This window comes from Elgaria multicarinata, chromosome 10, assembly GCF_023053635.1.
Source record: "Elgaria multicarinata webbii isolate HBS135686 ecotype San Diego chromosome 10, rElgMul1.1.pri, whole genome shotgun sequence".
In the NCBI taxonomy this organism is placed as follows: domain Eukaryota; kingdom Metazoa; phylum Chordata; class Lepidosauria; order Squamata; family Anguidae; genus Elgaria; species Elgaria multicarinata.
The window spans coordinates 4,731,469-4,754,927 of NC_086180.1; the positions used below are offsets into that span (position 1 = coordinate 4,731,469).

The window sequence follows — 23,459 nt, forward strand, 5'->3', positions numbered from 1 at the left end:
TATGATAGACCCTGGTCTGGAGGGAGCCTCTCTCTCGAAATACATCCCAGAATTCCCTCTCCCTGCTCTTCTCAGGGAGGAGACTCACCTGGCAGCCGGGAGCTGTTTCCAGGTCTGGAGAAGTTTGCCTGCTGGACCTCAGAGGAGACCCTGGGCTCTGTCTCCCACATCTCGGCTTCCGACTCAGTGGTTCTGGAGCCGACGTCGGAGATGTCTCCTTCTTCTCCTTCAGTGCTGTTGCGATATGGCCTGCGGTGCCAGTTCTGGATCGCCTGCCTTCGCAGGCCTGGGCCCCGGGCCCCTCCAGACCTCTCCGCACCACTGTCCGAGCCTCGGTTCTGCCCGCCCTGGTAGGGCTGTCCGTCCGCGTTCTCGTCCCCGTGGTAGAGTTCAGGGCTGTCGCTGTCATAGCAGCCTGAGCTCTGGGAGACTGCTTTGGCACGGCTAGAGGCCCTGGAATCACGGAAGCAAAGAGCTGGAAGAGGCAGGCACCCAAAGGCCATGTAGTCTGTCCCCTCGCCACAAGACTGGAGAAGCTGTGCCCCACGCCCCACCTCCCATTTTGCCCTGAAGCGCAAAGCAGCAGTCTTGTGTTTCATGTGGTAAACACATTGGTTGCACAAGTTATTCCATGAGTAATTGTGCATGGCAAAGAGATATTCAACACAGTTTTAAAATCTCTTCACTGGCTGCTAATTAGTTTCGGGGCGAAGTATAAAGTGTTGGTTATCACCTTTAAAGCCCTACATGGTTTGGGTCCAGGCTACCTGCGGGATCGCCTTCTCCCATACAATCCACCCCGCACACTCAGGTCCTCTGGGAAGAATTTACTCCACTCAACGAAAACAAGGCTGACAACCATTACCCAGAGGACCTTCTCTTCCGCTGCTCCCAGACTGTGGAATGGCCTGCCGGAGGAGACTCGTCAGCTTGACAGACTTTTAGCATTTAAGAAAGCTGCAAAGACTGATCTCTTCTGGCAGGACGATCCAGTGGAACTTGAAGATGTTTTTAGAATGCTTTTAGGATGTTTTTTAGGATGTTTCAACGACGTATATTATGTTTTAATTCAGTTTTATGTATTTTACTGTTTACTGTTGTTCCCCGCCTCGATCAAAATGGAGAGGCGGGTAAGAAATATTATCATCATTATCATCATGATGGATGATGAGGGCCAGGATCTCTTCTTGATCATCCCAGAGTGCAGGACACAGAATAATGGACTCAAGTTAAAGGAAGCCAGATTCCAGCTGAACATCAGGAAAAACTTCCTGACTGTTAGAGCAGTTTGACAATGGAATCAGTTACCTAGGGAGGTTGTGGGCTCTCCCACCCTGGAGGCCTTCAAGAGGCAGCTGGACAAGCATCTGTCGGGGATGCTTTAGGGTGGATTCCTGCATTGAGCAGGGGGTTGGACTCGATGGCCTTGTAGGCCCCTTCCTACTCTGCTATTCTATGATTCTATCATCATCATCATCATCATCATCATCATCTGAAATCACATTCCCTGGCACTAGAAATCCTGAAAACACACCCACACCCACCCACACCCACACACCCCTGTACCTTCTGAGAGCTCATCAGGTCTGTGTGTATCTTTGTGCATTCCTAAGGAACCAGCTAGAAATGTAAGGAGAACGCGTAAGGCGGTTCCTTACCCAGTGCTGGAAGATGACCTTTGGTTGGAAACAGCATAGGAATTGTGTGCCGTTGCTCCAGGGACTGAGTGCCTGTCTCTCTGCGGAGACAAAGGACTGGGGATCAGAAGACTCCTTCGTACCCATTGGATATGCCACAACACTTGAGCTAAACAATTTCCTCCGACTTAGAAACCCATGTGACTACGGGCCTCAATAGATGAGTCAGTGGAGGAGATCCATGACTCAATCTCCTACCTTTTGAAGCATTAGCAAATAGCAGCAGTTTTTAAATTACTATTCTGTTGCATCTTGTTGCAAATTAAAACGATATATCCAGTATGATGCAGACATCAATGTTATATTGGATCAATAATAAACATAGAATTTCTCCATTCAGGATGAGGACTATTGGGAAGGGGCCGTTATTTCCCCCCCACCCCCAGTGATATTTTCTTGAGGAACATTTTCCCACCCCACCTCTAGCTGCTAATTACTCTTTTAGGAGGAACTTATCATGTATACAGCCGGTGTACAGGTAATTTCCCCCCAAAGGGGCAGAGAGCCCCAGGGAAATGGTTTTCACCAGGAAAAGGGCACTGGGAAAAATGGGCCTCCCTCTCATCACTGTGGTCCTGATCCAAATTCCACCCTATTTGCTAAAATGTCAAAGGACAGGAGATCCAATTACAGATCCCTGCCGTCTCATCGAGTTGGGCCATAATAAGATCGATTTTCTGAAGAAATTAGAGATACGGATCTTTCTTCCTTTCAGTTTAATGTTTTGGGGAGAGAAATTAGAAATTTAAAATGTCTACACAAGACCAAGCTTGGTTCGGTCTTTTGGACTCAGAACAGATGGAATAGAGGCCTGCTTTGACATTACTTTGCAGTGGGGAAGTGGCAGCAGAGAGTGGGGACGACGATCCTTCTCCCATTCTCCACTTTCCTCTGCAATCCCACCCCCATTACTTGCTTTGCTCCCAGATAGGGATCCCCAGGAAAGCTATCATGGGAAAAGGGATGCTGCAGAGTGGACAAAGGAAATAGTTGAATAAGTTCCTGCAAATCTTCCCTGCAAATCTCCCTGCAAGACGCCCTTGAAAATCATACTGCCACTTCCCTGCAAATCACCCCAGCCTGACCACTGATTTGCAATAGGGCTGTGCACTGTCTCAGATCCGAACCCCGAATCTGAAGTGGAACAGGGTGATTCGGACCCTTCCAAACCGGATGCAAGGCGGTTTGGGCTAAGGCCGAGGCGGCCCGCAGCCGAAGCCAATTGGCTCTGAAGTTTTGGGCCACCTCGAGGAAAGAGGGTGGGCCCATCTAGGGCACCCTAAACAGCCAGACTTAGGTTGACCCTATGGAAAGGAGGACAGGGCTCCTGTATCTTTAACAGTTGCATAGAAAAGGGAATTCCAGCAGGCATCATTTGTATGCATGCAGCCCCTGGTGAAATTCCCTCCTCATGGCAACAGTTCAAGTTGCAGGAGCCCTGCCCTCTTGACCAGATACAAAAGAGGGCAGGGCTCCTGCAGCTTTAATGGTTGCGATGAAGGGGGAATTTCATCAGGGGCTGCATGCATACAAATGACGCCTGCTGGAATTTATTTATTTATTTATTACATTTTTATACCGCCCAATAGCTGAAGCTCTCTGGGCGTTTCGCAAAAATTAAAACCACGAAAAGCACAACAACAACAAAAACAAACACATATACAAAATACAATATAAAAAGCACGACCAGGATAAAACCACACAGCAGAAATGGATATAGGTTAAAATACAGAATTAAAACAGCAAAGTTTAAATTTAAGTTAAATTAGGTGTTGAAATACTGAGAAAATAAAAAGGTCTTCAGCTGGCGAAGACCAGCTGTTAAAGATACAGGAGGCTGGTCCTCTTTTCCACAGGGTCACCCTAGCCAGACCGGAAGCTCAGGCAGGCTGGATATGGCCACGGGGCCTGAGTTTCTGCACGCCTGGGTTGGGGGAATGGCATCACTGGGTACCGGTCTGCCGCTGCTTTTGGTTCCTGGTACGCTGCACCTCCCAAGGCTGCAGTTCGGCGTGGTCCCGCAACTGCTGCTGATGATTTGCAGCTGCTTCTCTGCTCGGTCTGCTCGGTCCAGAAGTTCCTCGATGAACTGCTGGAGCCGCATTTTGGCGTTGGCTTCGCGGGCAGCCGTCTCCTTCAGGAACTGGTCGATCTGGATCACCTCCCTGCGGGAGCAGACGAAAATTGGACTAGCAGATGAGAATTGGACCTATCGCATGGCAAGTTGCAATTTTTATTTACCTAAAACATTTCTTGGCCACCTTTCAGGGCAGAAGCCCTCCCACGGCGGCTTACAGCCATGCATAAAAACAGTATAAACATTAAAAGCGATAAAAACATACGCAGTAAAAAAAAAACACAGTTAAAAACGATAAAAGCTAACAGTAAAAACTAACAATAAGATCATCAAGAACAGCCTTCTTCAACCTGGGGCGCTCCAGATGTGTTGGACTACAACTCCCAGAATGCCCCAGCCAGCGCTGGCTGGGGCATTCTGGGAGATGCAGTCCAACACATCTGGAGCGCCCCAGGTTGAGGAAGGCTGATCAAGAACAACAAGGCCAATAGCAGCAAAACACTACTCATTTATGAGAAGGCCACGGCAAAATAAAATCTTTTAAAGGCCTTCTTAAAAGCCTGCAAGGATGCTGCATGGCGGACCGCTGGTGGAAGTTCGTTCCACAGATATGGGGACACTGCTGAGAAGGCCCTCTCCTGTGTAGGCACCCACCTAATTTCTCTCACCCATGGGCAGATGAGAATGGAAATGTAGGGTGACCATAGGAAAAGGAGGACAGGGCTCCTGCATCTTTAACAGTTGTATTGAAAAGGAAGTTTCAGCAGGTGTCATTTCTATATATGGGGAACCTGGTGAAATTCCCTCTTCATCACACCAGTTAAAGCTGCAGGAGCCCTGCCCTCTTTTAAATCTGGTCACTCTAGTATAGCTCCTGCAGCTTTAACAGTGGTGATGAAGAGGGAGTTTCACCAGGTTCTCCATCTATACAAAGGACACCGGCAGAAATTCCCTTTTCTATGCAACTGTTAAAGATACAGGAGCCCTGTCCTCCTTTTCCTATGGTCACCCTAGGAAATGGAAATAAATGCAAATGGAAATAAATAATGGTGAAGTTTTCAAAAGCATCGCAAGGCGTTTTCGTAAATGGCTTGGCTTTCAACGGCCAGGCCTGAGTTTTGATGAAGGAGTGAATGACTGAAAAAAAGCAAAGAGCAACTTTCACTCTCTCTTTCTCTGTACTATAAAAGGTTTCTGCTGGCTTTTTGGGGAAAGCTCTGGCTTTCCTCTGGGCAGCTTCCAAAATGCCCAGCAGTTTTCTATTTTCTCAGCAGTATAATAACGGATCTGGATGTCTTATTAGTATTGCGAGTATTTGATTTTGTTGTAATGATAATTCTTTTATTTCTGTTGTGAGTCACGGTGGAAACAATCAAAGCTGAGTGACTCTTGCAATCCGTGGCACACTAAACTATGAGTAAACCCCATGGAACACAATGGCACTTTACTTCTGAGCGGGCATGCAAAGGATGGCACTGTAAATGAATGACCATAAAAAGTCTCCATGGAGCTTTGCAACACAAGCGAAAAATCGCAATAATGGAAACTTGCGAACAACCCAACTGAAATAAAGCGGTTGCTGCAATGTTATAAAATCAGTCATGCAGGGGGGAAAACCAGCAACAGCGAGATAAAACCTCTGATGTTAATTAAAAGCCCAGGTGAAAAGAATGGATGTAGCCTGATGCTTAAATACTAATAGTAAAAGCGACAAGTATGCCTCCCTAGGGTTCACTGTGCTTAGTTGACATACATTGAAACATTTATGTAATTGCCACAGTCTGCAATGTTCTGTGCTTTATTTCCCTCTGATCTCATTGCTTACAGTTTATTCTCTGCACCCATGTGCCCCTGTAGCTGCCAAGTCAGGATAACAGTTTGTGTAAGTGATGGACTCCAGCCCACGACAGCCTTCCCCAACCTGGTGCCCTCCAGATGCTTTGGACGACAACTCACATCGCCACTGATAATCAGCTCTCCTCATTGGGGATGATGAGAGCTGTAGTTGAAAACATATACAGGGCATTGTGTTGGGGCCAACTAGCTTAGGTCATGATGGATCTGTTTAGGCCATCTCAAAACTCTTTATTGCCTTTCCCTCCGGAGGGGATTCTAAGCACAGGCCTTTTCTTCATACTAAAACCCATCTCATTTCTGAAGATGAGAGGATCCCAAGAACAGCCTTTGATAATCATGGTTGCCAATCAGGGTCATGTGGCATAGAATGTACCCTGATCCAAAGATGATTAAAGGGATGGAATATTAGCATTTGGTGCTTTACAATGCAAACCTATACTTGTCTACCCAGATCACAGAATCATGGAATAGCAGAGCTGGAAGGGGCCTCTAAGGCCATCAAGTCCAACCCCCTGCTCAAGGCAGGAATCCACCCTAAAGCATCCCTAACAGATGGCTGTCCAGCTGCCTCTTGAATGCCTCTAGTGTGGGAGAGCCCACCACCTCCCTAGGTAACTGATTCCATTGTCGTACTGCTCTAACAGTCAGGAAGTTTTTTCCTGATGTCCAGCTGGAATCTGGCTTCCTGTAACTTGAGCCCGTTATTCCATCTCCTGCACTCTGGCAGGATCGAGAAGAGATCCTGGCCTTATTGATGTAAGACCTATTGTGCTTCATTGGGCTTATTCCCAGGTAAGTGGTTATACCATTGCAGCCTCAGTCTGATTTCGTTGAATATTCATTTCAATAAAGCTCAGGGATGGAACGGGCCTGAAGCTGAAATGAATGCATTGCTTGACATGAGATAACATCAGCATGCAAACCTCGCATGGAGTAAGATGTCCTCATTTCTGTGCATATATTTGTTTGCGCACACACACACACACACACACACACACACACACACACACTTCTGAGTGGGAATTTTGGCTGAAAAGATGGCACATACATTTTAGTATATATATTTTTAAAAAATATACAATAAACCCAAACCATGCACACAAACAATTTCTCTCTTTTCTTTTTCAAATAAGATTTATTAAAAGAAACCTGGGAGGAGAAGGATCTACACTTACAAAGCAATGGAAATTATAAGCTAACAAAAGAATATATGGTAATAATTAACAGTGAGCCTGGGCCTGGACTAGGTAGGGGCCAAACTCCCTTCCCAAACTGAGGTTCTGTGATTTGAGCTGGACACTGCAGAGCAATCTCACAACAGTCCCAACATGTGCCAAGTTCTGCCAGGAGGAAGACAGACTTCTCTTTCTCCCATTTGGCTATGCGAATTGGCCCCTCATTCCTGTTTCTCCCTTCCCTCATTGCCCCTCCCTCTCTCAACCCCCCCTCCCCCTTCTTCCCAGGGATTCGAAGCAGTTGCTAGAAACCTGCAGGGCTTTTCTGAAAAGGTCATGGTATCTTTGGCATGGAATCTGGGTCAGATGCATTGCGGGATTGAAGCCAGGTCAACAAGAAACCAGGGCATATTGGGGAGATGACATTCTGGAATGGCAGCTGGATTCACGCAAGAAGACGTTCAGGGCGTTTCTGTAGTGATCAGTGGTTTTGTTCCGCATAATTGGATTCAGTACTATCGAAAAAGAACAGCAGCCTTTGAGGTTGGTGGAGATCTTTCCCTCCTCCTTAATTTCTACCTGTCCATCCCATCCCTTTGCGCACACCAAGAACATTTTAGTCTCCAAGTAGCCCAATGCACAATCTCCAGTTAAGCAGAAGAAGTTGGAACTGAAGGCAAATCTAGGACCTCTCAGATTCTGAAATAGGCATATTGGCTTAGTGTGGTTGCAAATTTGGGAGACACGTGGATTTTAGAAAGAACACATCGTATGCTTCTGAATACGTTTCCAGGGAAGATGAGCAAGGTGCTCTTGCACTCATGTCCTGCTTGTGAGTTCCCTAAAGGCAGCTGGTTGGCCACTATGTGAACAGAATGCTGGCCTGGGTGGACCCTTGGTCTGATCCAGCATCTTCTGAGGTTCTTGGTAGCCAGGCTTGGAGAGTCACCAAGAGTGGTGGGAAATTGAGCAACAGGTAGCCCACAAGGCAGAATTTAAAGGAAAGGGGTGGGTTGGTGATCCCAAAAGGTAATCTGTGCCATGTATCATGTAGCTATTTATAGCTAAGGCTCGATACAGTGGAGCCTGGTGGCTCCAATGCCAGTGGGGCAGTGAATGTGCAAATTACATTATTTAGTGAAGAAATTACATTTGGAGGGAAAAATAAAAGAGATTTGAAATGGGTAAACGACCCCCCTTTTATATGCGACTTTTAAAAAGTGTGTGTGGGAGGAGTAATTCTGGAAATATCCCCATTGCCTCCGTTCTTCTTGCACCCAAAATTTCCTTCCACAGATCCACAAGAGCAATATGCAAAATGGAAGCAAAGGGAGTTTTACAGAATGAGAGATTTCTATGAAAATTAGATTCTCCCTTACAGTAGCAAAATAAGAAGAAAAGCTTCAGGGAGTGCAAATGAATTGGATGCTCTATCAGCTTTCCCCAACCTGGTGCCCTCCAGATGTTTTGAACCAACACCCCCAGCCAGCATGGCCAGGGTGCTGGAATGCTGAGAAACATCGTTCAAAACTTTTGGAGGGCACAGAAAGACCTGCACTGTTCCTATATATTCATGTGAGTTGAATGCAGGAATCCTGCAGACCCAATGCTTGGTCAGAGGGAAAGCAGAGACTGGAGGCCATTTGCGACAAGAGCACAGCTGTGCATGACTCTTTCCCTTTATCCAAGAAGACTGGGCTCCTCGAGAGGAGAACCCAAATCTACAGCTCCACCACTTGTGGTCCCTTGCTCTCTCAGAAGAAGAGACGCCCGTAGGAGGCTGTCCAGCAACACCCGTGCTCATGTCTTCCTGTCTTGTCTGGGAACTCTCCTTGGTGCTGAAATACCCAACGCCTCCTTGGCTGTCTAGATCTGGTCCTATGAATCCCGATAACTGCTGAGCAGTGCTGGGCAAACCTTTGAACCTTTTGCTTGGTGTGCCAAACAAAATCTGGGTCTGGCTAACCCAGGGCAATACATCCACATTGCACAGCCTTACCTCCCTATTTAACAGGAAGTGTTCATTAGCTTTGTAGTGTGGACAATCCTCAAAACTCAGGACAGAAAATGATGGATGAAAACAAACACATTTAAGGTAGAATTTGTCAATGCAAGTTCTCTCTCTCTCTCTCTCTCTCTCTCTCTCTCTCTCTCTCTGTGTGTGTGTGTGTGTGTGTGTATTGGGGGCCTGTTCATGGTGTAAAAGCAGCAGCAAAGTCTCAGCCTCCAAGGCTGTGGTTCAACAATAATATCATTATCTAATGCCAGGATCTACAGGCAGAAATGTCAAGGGGGTCCCAATGCAGATACACAGAGTTTGGAATTACTCTATAGGGTGTAGACACCACCACCCCTAGTTAACGATCCTGTTAATTCCACTTCCTCTACGTTTCTGTCCCAGTTGTGACCCGTGGTTGTGTGAAAGGGTCAAAGGTTTTGCTTTGCACATGTTCCAGGCGTTAGCTTTTGCACTGGAAAAAAGCTTTGTCCTTGTTGAAATTAAACTCCATATAAATTTCTGTCAATGAGAACATGCAGTTCCCACCACTACTCTGTGTGTGTGTGTGTGTGTGTGTGAGAGAGAGAGAGAGAGAGAGAGAGAGAACTGAGATTGCCAGTTCAAGTTCATGTGAAAACCATGGAGACCAAATCCTCACTGTTTATTTCCATCCACTGTCAATAAGGGATAAATCATTTTCTACTGAGTTGTCTACTAGCCAGTTGTCCATTGGCCTAATGGGTGATAGAGTTCTACCAGTTCAGAGGGTGATAGAGAAGGTGATCAAACCACCGAGCAAGAGCAAAAGATTATATGGGGTGAAATTCTCATAGCGCAATAAGTGCTGGTCCCAAACAGATGGGGCACATTCCATGAACATTTGTATCCCTTGCAAAATGCATCCCTTTGACTTTGTGGTTTTGTTGTTGTTGTTTTGCTTTGCTTTTAAAAAAATTCAACGTGCAAAAAAACCTTCACGCCATGGCTCACATTCTGAGAGTCATTCAGAGTGAAGGCGAAGCCTCCTGCCCTCGGTCAGAACTGGCTTCATAAAGTTACCACATTGCCAAATCCGATTGTCTAGGTGGCACTGTGATGGCAACCCATTTAGCGTGTGATCCCTGATTGGCTAGGATCATTCAGGGAGGAGGTGGAGGAGGAGAGCCAAGTGTGTGTGTGGGGGGAAATGGTAGAGAAGCAGCAGCAGAAAGGAGAAACAAGTACTGCACACAGTGAAAGAAAATGAAAAGGCCACCAGAGTGGCCTTTTCTCCCACACTAGAGGCCTTCAAGAGGCAGCTGGACAAGCATCTGTCAGGGATGCTTTAGGGTGGATTCCTGCATTGAGCAGGGGGTTGGACTAGATGGCCTTGTAGGCCCCTTCCAACTCTGCTATTATATGATTCTATGAGAAAGCCCTCCCCCCTCCAAGCACCCATTTCAGCCTGAACATTTTGAAGAGAATGCTGCAGCTCGGCTATTGTCTGGAGCTGCCCCTTTCCAGCATGTGACTCCTCTGCTGAGGGAACTGCACTGGCTGCCTATTCGCTACCGGGCCAGGTTTAAGGTTCTGGTACTTGTGTACAAAGCCCTAAACAACTTGGGACCAGGGTACCTGAAAGAGTGCCGTCTCCCCTACCAACCTGCCCGGTCGCTGAGGTCATCTGAGGGTCTGCTTTTGGTGGTTCCACCTAGATCCATCCTCCGATTGGAGTCCACCAGGGGAAGAGCCTTCAGCGTGGTGGCCCCCCTCCTGTGGAATTCCCTGCCTCTGGAGGTCAGGCAGGCGCCAACTTTGTACTCCTTTCGGCACCTCCTGAAAACATCTTTATTCCAGGAAGCCTTTCCTTAATGTCCAGCCAGGAGTCTCCGTATTTGCTTCTTTTAAGATCTGTTTTAAGTGTTTTATTCTGTTTTTATTTTCATTTTATCTTGTACACCGCTCTGACATTTTCAATGGGGAGCAGTATATAATAAATAAATAAATATTTCCATGGGTGAATATTTGTTGCAGTCCTAGCCATGACATCCCCGTGACACCTGTGTGGGAAACTGCCTGGTTCTGTAGCGTGAATGTAATTGAAAACGAGGTGCAGATTCCATCTCCATGCAAATGCCCGTTTTAAATAAAGATCAGGGAGGTGGGAGCTACCAGAGGGAGCTGTTTCTAAAAAGGAATAACGCTCTCAAGCCGCCGCCATGCTCTTTAATATTCCGCTTGCCTTCCCTTGAGGCTCGCTCCTTCCCAGTCTGCTGCCAACACAGTATATGGTCAGGTTCCTTTGCAGCCGTTGCAGCACAAGAGCTGCAGGTGAGAGTGGGAGAAGAAAAAGCCGTCTCTTGTGGATAAAGATGCCACGGACAACTAGGATTTCTCTTGGTGGGAAAACCACGTCTTCGCTGTGGCGGAATAGGGTCAGTGGAGTTGTGAACGTTCCTGATGTTGTTAGGGTCCTAACTCTCAAAGCTGTTGCACAGTCCCACCAATTGCATGTGCAGTGCAGAAGGATGATTCCCAGCGTAGCCCTCCATCACGCCTACTCAGAAGCAAATCTCACTAAGCTCAATGGGACTTGCTCCCAGGTAAGTGTATGTATCGGTTTGCAGCCTCCGGTTTTCATCGTACTGCTCAGAAACCTCTGTTTCCCAATGGGGAACATCATGCACAATTAAGTCAACTGCAGGACAGTGACCCAGATCTGCACGCGATCGGTTGGGAGAGTGTCATTTTCAAGAGGGGTGACAGTGCGCTATTTTTTAATTATGTTTCTCTACCGCCAACAGCCAGAGCCAACTGCACACCTAATGCACAGCCATGCTTTGGAAATGATGAAAATACCCTTGGGGAAATGTGCATATAGGCTTTTGGAAGATGACAACATCCAGTGTTTCTAGCATGCAACACTGTTGTTTGGAAAGGTAGATGTATCCAAGGAAATACTTTGGACGTTTCACTCAATCCTACTTGAGAGGAGGAAACTAGACAGTCTGATACATGCAAGAGAGGTAGAGACCCAGTGTGGTATAGTGGCTAAAGTGTTGGACTGGGAGTCGGGAGATCTGGGTTCTAGTCCCCGCTCGGCCATGGAAACTCACTAGGTGAATTTGGGCCAGTCACAGACTCTCAGCCCAACCCACCTCACAGGGTTGTTGTTGTGAGGATAAAATGGAGAGGAGGAGGAGGAGGAAGATTATGTATGCCGCCTTGGGTTCCTTGGAGGAAAAAAGGTGGGATATAAATGTAATAAATGCAATAGTAATAAGTCTCACGCTGAGCAGTAGCATGGAGACCACAGTTTTCTGGTTAGGACCCGCTTCACTCGGGGACCAGCTTTGTCTACCCCAAACTTTTCCCCCATTAGGAAGGATACAAAGTGAGTGAAACACTTAGTGCACTCTTCCCCATCCAAACTGCAGGGGGTGGGGGTGTCCCCCCTGTAAGGTAATTTCCCTCCATGCTACTCGCCCTCCCAGTTGGGAAGAGGAGTGGTGAGCGAAGAATGGCAATGCTCTTGTTATCTCCAATTTGTGATTGGAGATAACAAGGGAATTCCTCTTTCCACCTCTTCCCCAAGCTCCTGGTAGTCCCGAGGCCAGGGAGCAGGGATTGACTTTGGGGGGCTGAATGGGGAACCTCGTTGGGACAGATTAGGACCTGCAGGGTAAAGATTCCCCACTGATATTTCAGAAGGTAGAATGCAGTGGAGGTGCCATGGACAGCTCCTTTAGAGTTCCCAGAGCAGATTCAGCACCCCACTGACAGTGGATGCACCAGCCTCCACTGGTAGAATGTCAGCTTTTTTTGCTTTGATGTTAGTATATCCTGAGCTTTGACATTCCAAAAATGAACAGCAAATGAATATTCATTGGGGGTGGGGGTGGGGGAGAGAGATTGCAGGACTGAAAGGGGCATGAATCAGGGCAAAGACTCAACACGGGCACGGTAATGGACTGGATGAGGGCTAACAAACTGAGACTCAATCCAGACAAGACGGAGGTACTGTTAGCGGGTGGTTCATTTGTCCGGCGAGGTGATGTTTGCCCTGTCCTGGACGGGGTTGCACTCTCTCTAAAGGATCGGGTCCGTAGTTTGGGGGTGCTCTTCGATCCAGAACTGTCACTTGAGGCACAGGTGAACTCAGTGGCAAAGAGCACCTTTTATCAGCTTAGGCTGATATACCAACTGCGCCCTTATCTGGACAGTGATAGCCTAGCTACAGTTATCCATGCTCTGATAACCTCTCGTTTGGATTACTGCAATGCGTTATACATGGGGCTGCCTTTGAAAACGGTCCGGAAGCTTCAGCTGGTACAAAACAGGGCAGCCCGTTTACTAACAGGGACTGGCTGGCGAGATCACATTACGCCAGTCCTTTTACAACTTCATTGGCTGCCAGTCCAGGTCCGGGCCCGATTCAAAGTGCTGGTATTGACATTTAAAGCCCTAAACGGTTTGGGGCCAGGTTATTTGAAGGAACGCCTCCTCCCATATGTACCTACCCGGACCTTAAGATCATCTACAGGGGCCCTTCTCCGTGAGCCCCTGCCAAAGGAAGTGAGGCAGGTGGCTACTAGGAGGAGGGCTTTCTCCGCTGTGGCACCCCGGTTGTGGAATGAGCTCCCCAGAGAGGTCCGCCTGGCGCCTACACTGTACTCCTTTCGTCGCCAGCTGAAGACCTTTTTATTCACTCAGTATTTTAACACTTAATTTTAACTTAAATTTAAATTATACTGTTTTAACTCTGTATTTTAACCTTATATCAATTTTGCTGCGTGGTTTTATCCTGGTTGTGCTTTTTATATTGTATTTTGTATTTGTATTTTTAACTTGTTGGTTGTTTTATGATGATTTTAATTTTTGTGAACCGCCCAGAGAGCTTCGGCTATTGGGCGGTATAAAAATGTAATAAATAAATAAATAAATAAATAAACATTGTTTTTCCACCAAGGCCAGCCGGGTGTTTCTGGGAAGCACCCCAAGATGGCATGAAGGCAAGAGACCCCCACCCCCACTGTCACTGGGGGAGTGGTAATGTCAGAAGGGATGGAGCCCATCATGGCAACCTCAGCAACGGAGAACCTATAGCCGCACCCCCATAACGCCTACTGTGTTTTCCTATTATTTATACCCAAAGGAGTGAGCGCTCTGCTTAAAAAACGCCGTCATAAAACGCAGACGTCCAAAGCAAACTAATGAACAAATCACTAATGAAATCTCACAATTAAGTTTATGGAGCTTGGCTGCCATCCTTTGCATAATTATCTGGGCGTCAGCTCAGTTGAACTCAGTGGCGCTCATTCCTGACTGCACCGCCTCAACTTGTAAAAAGCACCCTGGAGCTTTTAACAGAAGACCTTTGGCCGGCCGTTAGCTTTTAATTAGAAAGGGAAACTATCTCCCAAAGAAGTGTTATTATTTAAACTGCTAGCATGAAGGAGGAACTCCATCAAAGAAAAGAAAAGAAGTATCCAGCCCTGCAATCATTACTTCCCTCGCTTTCTGACTTCTTTATGTCACAAACAATACTCAAACTTGAAAGCCTTGTTATCACCTCATTAACGTGCTGGCTCAAGGGTGGTTTGTCAATTACTGCAAAAGATAGTGTCATTGCTCCTACTCTGAGAATAGTCCCGGAGCTACAAATCCACTTTGCCCCTGCCTCTGTTTGTCCTCCTGTCATATGCTGTCCCTGAACTCAGGTTGCAATTAGCTAATATGGCTGACAGACCTTGATAAACCTATCAGTCTCCCCCATGAATCTATCTAAGCCAGCCTTCCTCAACCTGAGCAGTCCAACACATTTGGCGCGCCCCAGGTTGAGGAAGGCTGATCTAAGCCATTTTAAAAGCACCTCCGCTATCCCCAAGTCAAGAGGGCATAACAGGCGTAATCCGGAATTCTTTGAATCGCACACAGAAGGCAGCGGTAAACCAAGAGGGCCACTGAATCACCTCCAGATGACTCAAGGCAGTGAGTCAAGCTGTACTTTTGTGCAAACGGGGAAGTTTTGAATGTCACCTTTGTGGCATGCTTTAATGCGGATTCCTGCACTGAGCGGGGGGTTGGACTAGATGGCCTTATAGGCCCCTTCCAGCTCAACAATTCTACGATTCTATGATTCTATGTGTCCCCGGGAGCCCACAGAACATGTGGGAGGAGCCATTGCCTGTGGCTGTGTCTCACATTAGATCCTAACGGTATTTCCACTTTTGAGAAGAGGGGGGAAACTGCACAGGAGCTGAGAAACCACACAGCCGTGGGAGGTTGGGAGAAAGGGTTGGAGCCAGGGGTAGGGCGTGGACGCCTGGTGAACCTAGGAGGGCCAAATTTGCCCCTCCTTGCAAGCATAAGCTTTCCCACCCCTGCATTAGAACACAAGAAGAACCTTGCCGGTTGCCTGGGAGCCAGTTCGAATGCTGCCTTCCCGTCCCACCCACCAGGATGATGCAAGAAACACACTGCTTGCTGCAGGGCAAGGCCAGGTGTGGTGGTGATGAGGCCTTCTGGCTGCGATGGGTTCAGCTTTGGTCTGATGTGGTATTAAATCAAACGTCCGTCTAGTCCGCCATACTGTCTCCAACAGTGGTCAGCCAGATCCTTTGGGTGGCTGACAGGCATGACTTACGAGGTCACAGCCAGGCCCTGTTGCTTCCTCCCAGCATCCCGAGGGACACTGCCTCTGGTCATGGGGGCTTTGTCATGGCTAATATCTCTCCATAGCCCTGTCTTCCATGAAGTTGTCTAAACCTTCTCAGAAAAGCAATGGCCGGGGCGGCGGCGGGGGGGAGTTGGAGAGGCAGGAGCACTGCTGTTGTGGGAAGGAGCCCATCCGGAACAGGCCACCTGGGCGGTGACACAGGACAGGCATCTGTTGCAGTGGCCTAGGCACCTCTGCACGCCAAATTCTGCAGGTGACTCCAGACACTATGCTTCTTCAGCAACCCCACCCATACAGAATTCACCCAGATGTGTGTGTGTGTGTGTGTGTGTGTGTTTCTTTCCGTGAGTGTCTCTATGGCCTAATCTACACCAAGCAGGATATAGCGCTATGAAAGCGGTCTATGGTATGTGTCAATGGGCCCCAACAGTTGTCAGTTCACTTCAATACCGCTATAAAGCAGTAGTGTGGCTCTTGCCTTTTATATACCGCTTTCATAGTGCAATATCCTGCCTGGTGTAGATTAGGCCTTTGTTTCAAATCATTATGAATGTGAAATAAAAAGCAGGATGTAACACTATGAAAGAAGTATATGGAATGTGTCCTGTGCCCCAACAGTTATCAGTGCACTTCAATACCACTATAAAGCAGTATGTAGATCTAGCCTGTGGCTCTTTGTGACTCTGTGTTTCTCTCTCTCTCTTTCTCTCTTTCTGTGTCTGTTTCTATGTGTATAGGGAGAGGGAATAAATCAAAACATGGCTGGAGATTTGTGTCACTGGATGGCCAGGACATAAATGGCATAGCTGAACTGAGAATACTTATCAAAGAAATCTCCTGTTCCTTATTTACCGAGTGGGTAATCAGATAAATCAGCCACATCTATATATTGTACTATGCTTGCAGCAGTGAAATGTCTGCCATCGAGAGGCTGAGCTGTTGTGATGGCACACGGAATGTTCATGAACATTCCAAACGCTCAGTGAACAATGGAACTGGAATGATTGCAGCCCAGTTTCTGCGAGGGAAGAAGAAATGGTCACTTTGGCTGAGACTGATAGCTCAGAAGGAACATAGGGGGCTGTAGCATTGAGGGCCTCGCTGAACACTGGAAAGCAAACCTTGGCAGGTGATCACACGGTGGCTGAAAGAAGGATGAGGAATAGACAATGGAATGAGAATAGGGAAGGGTTAGTGATGGTTGGGCCTCATCTAGAGTATTGCGTCCAGTTCTGGGCTCCACAATTCAAGAAGGACACAGAAAAGCTGGAGCGTGTTCAGAGGAGGGCAACCAGGATGATCAGGGGTCTGGAAACAAAGCCCTATGAAGAGAGACTGAAAGAACTGGACATGTTTAGCCTGGAGAAGAGAAGATTGAGGGGAGACATGAGAGCACTCTTCAAATACTTAAAAGGTTGTCACACAGAGGAGGGCCAGGATCTCTTCTCGATCCTCCCAGAGTGCAGGACACGGAATAACGGGCTCAAGTTAAAGGAAGCCAGATTCCGGCTAGACATCAGGAAAAACTTCCTGACTGTTAGAGCAGTACGACAATGGAATCAGATGCCTGGTGAGGTGGTGGGCTCTCCCACACTAGAGGCCTTCAAGAGGCAGCTGGACAACCATCTGTCAGGGATGCTTTAGGGGGGATTCCTGCATTGAATAGGGGGTTGGACTCGATGGCCTTGTAGGCCCCTTCCAACTCTGCTATTCTATGATTCTATGAAAAAGGCTTGCGGAGAAGAGTAAATGAGACAGGGAGCTGAGACAAGAGATGGCTGATCAGAGAGTGGGGCGGAGGTGGGGCAGAACAAACAACCCGGTTCTTTGGCCGTGATGAAGTTCACATCCCTAGAAAAAGAGGACATCCTAAAATGCATCGGGAACAAAGATTGCCATATTTTCCCCACACAGCTCCATAATTTTGTTTCCCCCGTATTTTCAGGCCCCGCCTTTTCAGACAGAACATTATTATAATACTTTTAATAAGTTCTTTCACTGGTTAGCATTCTTACACAGTCCCCCAACGGCTACTGATAACTATCTGCGACTTGTGACGCCTGGGATAACTTCGTATTTTCCTTCATATTTTGCATGCGAACAGCACGATGGATTTTGCCGTTGCTTATGGGTAAACCTAATTATTTAATTGCTTAAGTGGCAGTCGGCCCTGAAAATGATGTGCTATTTAGGAGGAAGGGGCTCCAAAGAGATGGAAATTGGCATCCAGGCGATGGAGGGGGGGGCGGTTGGAGACAGTCAATGTAATCTTTTTTGATTTTCAGGAAAATGGCACATGAAATCCAACTTGAAAAATTAGTTTAAGCCTCTGGGGATGCACATGCTGTTGCCTGGGCAAGAAATGCGCCGACAGACCATAAACAAAGAGGCTGGGATGTATTTAGTGGGGGATGGTGGTAGAACGATAAAATTAGGGGTGGGGGGGAGAACAGGGATGTTACGTCGGGTCTTATTTAATGTCTGCTTTTCAAGCAATGCAGAAAAGGGTGCAGATGTCAGATGGCTGAAATCCACAGATGATACTGAACGGAGAGTCAATGTGAAGACAAAAGAAGAAGGTGGAAGAACCTGAAAGGGTAAAGGAAGGCTTAGGCCCAAATTAAGGATACCAAGGATCCTTGGTATCCTTAACCAAGGAAAAGAGGAAATACTCAAGGAAGTCCATAGAATGTGGATGAAGTACATAAGAAGTTTTAAATATTAATATATCACTTTGAGTTTTAAATATGTAACTACGAAACTTGTCTTTTTCAGACTAGATACTTTTTACAAGATTTATATATTTTTTTGATTTGTGTTAATTTATTTTGTATGAATTCTTTAAAATGTGTGTGATTTCTGAATACAGAATTGAAACAGAATAAATAGGTGTACAATTTAATTATTTTATGAACAGGATGCTGTACATGGATCCCCTTCATGGATAATCCCCTTCATTACCCTACCCAGTGCCTGTTTGCATTCTCTTCCCCTCCTTATTGTTTTATTATGGTTTTATTAGATTGTAAGCCTATGCGGCAGAGTCTTGCTATTCACTGTTTTACTCTGTACAGCACCATGTACATTGATGGTGCTATATGAATAAATAAATAAATAATAATAATAATAATAATAATAAAATGGTGTGTATGAGAAAGACTGTAAAGCAGAGATGCTTAAATGCTTGCTCTCCGGGAACCTCTAAATTAGGCTGACCTTATGGAAGGAAGGACAGTGCTCTTGTATCTTTAACAGTTGAATCAAAAAGGGAAGTTCAGCGGGTGTCATTTGTATGCATGCAGCACCTGGTGAAATGCTCTCTTCATCACAACAGTTAAAGCTGCAGGAGCCCTGCCCTCTTGACCAGATATGAAGTTCATATTGACCTTTAAAGCCCTAAACAGGTTAGGACCCAATTACCTAATGGAACGTCTCCTCCTACATGTCCTTGCTCAGACCCTTAGGTCATCTTTGGAGCCCCTCCTCTGGGTGTCCCCCAATGAAGGAAGCTAGACAGGTGGCTTCAAGAGAAAGGGCCTTCTCAGCTGTGGCACCACGTGTATGGAATGAACCCCCCCCCCAAAGAGTTTTGCCTGGCACTGTCATTCTTTTCATTGCCAGACATTCTTTTCTCCAGGCCGGGAGACCTACTTCCAGACTTCTATGGCTGTTTTAATGATTCCCATGGTGTTTATTATTTTGTATTCTGTTGTATTTTATTCTTCTAAATGTTTGTATTATATGTCATATTATTAACTGTTCCATGGCATTTTAATTTTGTAACTGTTTGTAACCTGCCAGCGGGTAAGAAATGTAAGAAAATAAATAAATAAATACCTTCTTCTAAAAAAGGAATCAAATGGACATTCTCATCCATCTGCAGTGGCCAAATTCAATAAAGGCACCTGGAGAGGACAATGTTGTACCTGCCTGCAGTGCTATATACTTGTTCAAAGTGAGGAGCCTGTTCTAAAAAAGAGGTGGCAACCCTAATTCAGTACCACAAACATGGCTGAATCCACAGGGATTTAACTAGGGTGACCATATGAAAAGGAGGACAGGGCTCCTGTGTTTTTAACAGTTGCATAGAAAAGGGAATTTCAGCAGGTGTCATCTGTATGCATGTCGCACCTGGTGAAATTCCTTCTTCATCACCAGTTAAAGCTGCAGGAGCTATACTGCAGCTATACTGGAGTGACCAGATTTAAAAGAGGGCAGGGCACCTGCAGCTTTAACTGTGGTGATGAAGAGGAAATTTCACCAGGTTCTTCATATATACAAATGACACCTGCTGAAATTCCCTTTTCAGTACAACTGTTAAAGATACAGCAGCCCTGTCCTCCTTTTCATAGGGTCACCCTAAATTTAACGCCAGACTTTTAAGAGATACGCCCTCAACTCTCTGGGATTTGTTGGAAGTATCTGTCAGTTTAGATTTCTCTCCCATTTGAATTTCTTAAACCTCAAGTTCTTTTGGTCCTGATCCTGGAGAATTTTGAGAACGTTGGTAAATTCTCATATTAAAAAAATGAACTGAAACGAAATCCACAGCCTAGCCGAATCCACCCCCTCCCCCGCCCAAGGCATGCTTCCGTGACCCCGAGACCAGAGAAATCGGGACTCACTGCTGCTTCCGTGTCAGCTCCTGCTCTTTCTGCACCAGGTCTTGCTTGAGGGAAGCCAACATCTCTACGCTCACGTCCACCTGGCGGGAGAGTTCCACCGCCCGGTCCTCCAGCTCTTGCTTCTCCCGGCTGAGCCGGAGGCTCTCTTGCTTGGCCTTCTCCAGCTCCGAGCTCTTCCGGTCTAACTCCACTTGGAGCCGGCCGACTTGGGAGGCGATCTTCTGTTCGACTTCTTCTGTCAGTTTCTCCAGGCGCTTGTCCACCTCTAGCTTCTCAAAAGCCCGGATCTTGAGACGGGTGAGGCCTTCCTCATAAGCTGCGTCTACGGCGGCCACCGCGGCGGCCGCGGCCGCGGGAGGTGTGGTGGCCGAAGTCATGGCCTTCCGGGTGAAGATCTCGGTCAGCGGGATCTCGATCTCGTGGACGTAGCGGGACGACACTGTGGAGGAAGACGGCTCCAGCTCGTCCGTGGCGATGAGGTCACAGGTGTAGCGCTGCTCCTTGCCCTGGAAGGAAGTGCTCTCGAAGACGTCCCGGCGGGTGGCTGGCGTCAGGAGGGTGGCGTCCGGTGCCAGGGGGAAGACGGTGGCATCGCAGATGCTGTTGGTCTTGGAGAGGACATAGAGAGTCTCGTACGTGTGGTTGTACTCCAGATGGGCCCGCAGCGAAGACAGGCTCCGGAAACGCTTGTGTTCCCCGCAGCGCGGACAGCGGTACGGCAGGTCCAGAGAGGCCATCCCTCAGCCGGAGCCACACCGCCTGCCGTGCAGCCCTCCTCCTCCGCAGGAAACCGGCTGCCGGGCCCCTGTCATGGTGCAGGCGCGTGGGCGGTTGATGGAGCGGGACCGGTGGAGGAGAAGGGGGGGAAGGGGCACCGTGGGGTAGGAGACCAGTTCCACAAGCTCATTGCTGGTTAGGGGCTGGCCGGCAAAGGTGTGGAGGTGGCAAATCCCAGCCGCCAACCTGGAGAGACTGCAGGAGGCCTGGTCAGCATCGGGCAGAGTCGGTGGCACTGCAAGAGAGAAGCGGGTCAGCATTTCCTTGGCAACTTTTGCCCTCTCCTCATCTTTCCCATTTCTTCTGGGATCACCGTTTCCCTAAACCTTGGCCCCTCTAGCCTTCTTGCTAAAAGCACCTCTATGGTGGATTTTAACCCCATTGAAACCTTTATTGATTGATTGATTGATTACATTTATATACCGCCCCCATAGCCAGAGATCTCTGGGCGGTTTACAGAAATTCTAAAATTGAGATAAAAACGAGTATACAAAATTTAAAATTCTAAAACACAGAGCATACACACATAAAGCATTAAGAACCGTTAAAATAAACATGTGGGTGATTAAGATGTGCCACCATATGCCTGGGCAAAGAGGAAAGTCTTAACCTGGCGCCGGAAAGATAGCAGCGTTGGTGCCAGGCGAGCCTCGTCAGGGAGATCGTTCCATAGTCTGGGGGCCACCACCGAAAAGGCCTTGTCCCTCGTTGCCACACTCCGAGCCTCTCTCGGACTAGGCACCCGGAGGAGGGCCTTAGATGTTGAATGTAGTGACCGGGTATATTCACGTCGGGAGAGGCGTTCCGTCAGGTATTGTGGTCCCAAGCCATGTAAGGCTTTATAGGTCAAAACCAGCAACTTGAATTGGGCTCGGAAACATACAGGCAGCCAGTGCAAGCGGACCAGAGCAGGTGTCATATGGTCGAATCTTCTGGTTCCCGGAATCAATCTGGCCGCTGCATTTTGCACGAGCTGCAGCTTCCGAACCGTCTTCAAAGGCAGCCCTACATAGAGTGCATTACAGTAATCTAACTTGGAGGTTACCAGAGCATGGACAACTGAAGCCAGGTTATCCCTGTCCAGATAGGGGCGCAGCTGGGCCACCAACTGGAGTTTGTAGAAGGCACTCCGTGCCACTGAGGTCACCTGAGCCTCAAGTGACCATGATGGATCTAAAAGAAACCCCAAGCTACGAACCTGCTCCTTCAGGGTGAGTGCAACCCCATCCAGAACCGGTAGAACACCCCCCATCCTTTAAATCCCCCCATTCTTTAAACACCCCCCAAACCTTTAAATCCTTAAGGGCACAATCCTATGCTGGCTGGGGCATACTGAGAGTTGTAGGACTTTTTTCCTGTCCAAACGTGCTCAGGATTGCACCCTAAATGATTGTAAATGGTTTGGGTCCAGCTTACTTGAAGGACTGCCTTCTTCTGTACCTGCTTGCCTGCAGGCTAAGGTCATCAACGGAGGCCCTTCTCACCTGCCTGTCACCAAGGCGGGGTCGTCCTGGCGAGTACAAGGGCTAGTCAGTGGTGGCCCCACACTTTTGGCATCAGCTCCCTTTAGGGTAGCCTTCCTCAACCTGGGGCGCTCCAGATGTGTTGGACTGCACCTCCCAGAATGCCCCAGCCAGCTGGCTGGGGCATTCTGGGAGGTGTAGTCCAACACATCTGGAGCGCCCCAGGTTGAGGAAGGCTGTTTTAGGGCTTCATCCGGCCCCTTCTTTGCTGCTCTCCTGGAAGGCTCTGAGGACCCACCTGTTTTCATTGGCCTTAACATAATCTGTTGGGCTGCAAGTTTTGTTGTTTGGGGATGTTTTTCCCCCTATTTGTTTTTGCATCATTTTGTCTTGTTTTTATCTTGCACACCTCCTCCTACTTTAAATTGCAAGGCAGTTATGAGAGGCCAAAGGAGTAAATTAGGGTGACCCTATGAAAAGGAGGACAGGGCTCCTGTATCTTTAACAGCTGCATTGAAAAGGGAATTTCAGCAGGTGTCATTTGTATATATGGGGAACCTGATGAAATTTCCTATTCATCACAACAGTTAAAGCTGAAGGAGCTATACTAGAGTGACCAGATTTAAAAGAGGGCAGGGCACCTGGAGCTTTAACGGTTGCGATGAAGAGGGAATTTCACCAGGTGCTGTATGCATGCAAATGACACCTGCTGAAATTCCCTTTTCAATACAACTGTTAAAGATACAGGAGCCCTGTCCTCCTTTTCATAGGGTCACCCTAAGTAAATAGAAAGCTCAACAGTGTGGGGTGTTGAGCCAGAGTCCTCTCCCGATTCATGTCAAACCGGAGGAAGACATAGTGCATCAACACGGACCTGTGAGCCGTGGGACCTGACCGGAATGGCAAAGAGGTACCCTGAGGCACCGGGGAAGGAGATGGATGGAAAGGTGCCACGCCTTGCTTTTCCCGGCCTTGCAGAGCAGAGGCGGTATAGTCCCCGCCACGTAAACATGCCACGTGCACACCTTGTGCTCCTCTTTCATCCATCCTTCTTCCTGCTTGTTTGACGGTCTTTTGAAAACCCCAGAAAATAACAGGCCACCTCAAGGGTGTGGGCAGCCTGGGTGTCTG

The 23,459-nt window shown here is 47.6% G+C and overlaps 1 protein-coding gene across 1 annotated transcript in view; it reads right to left on the reverse strand.

Moving 5' to 3' along the window:
- The window catches only part of FBXO41 (F-box protein 41), a 48,268-nt gene extending 27,443 nt beyond the window's left edge, over positions 1–20,825 (reverse strand). The window contains exons 1-4 of the mRNA XM_063135697.1: positions 20,089–20,825; positions 3,652–3,862; positions 1,659–1,738; positions 89–453 (exon numbers count right to left, since the gene is read on the reverse strand). Coding sequence (XP_062991767.1) covers positions 89–453; positions 1,659–1,738; positions 3,652–3,862; positions 20,089–20,825 — 1,393 coding nt within the window. The remainder of the gene's footprint in view (positions 1–88; positions 454–1,658; positions 1,739–3,651; positions 3,863–20,088) is intronic.
- Between the last annotated feature and the right edge of the window lie 2,634 nt (positions 20,826–23,459).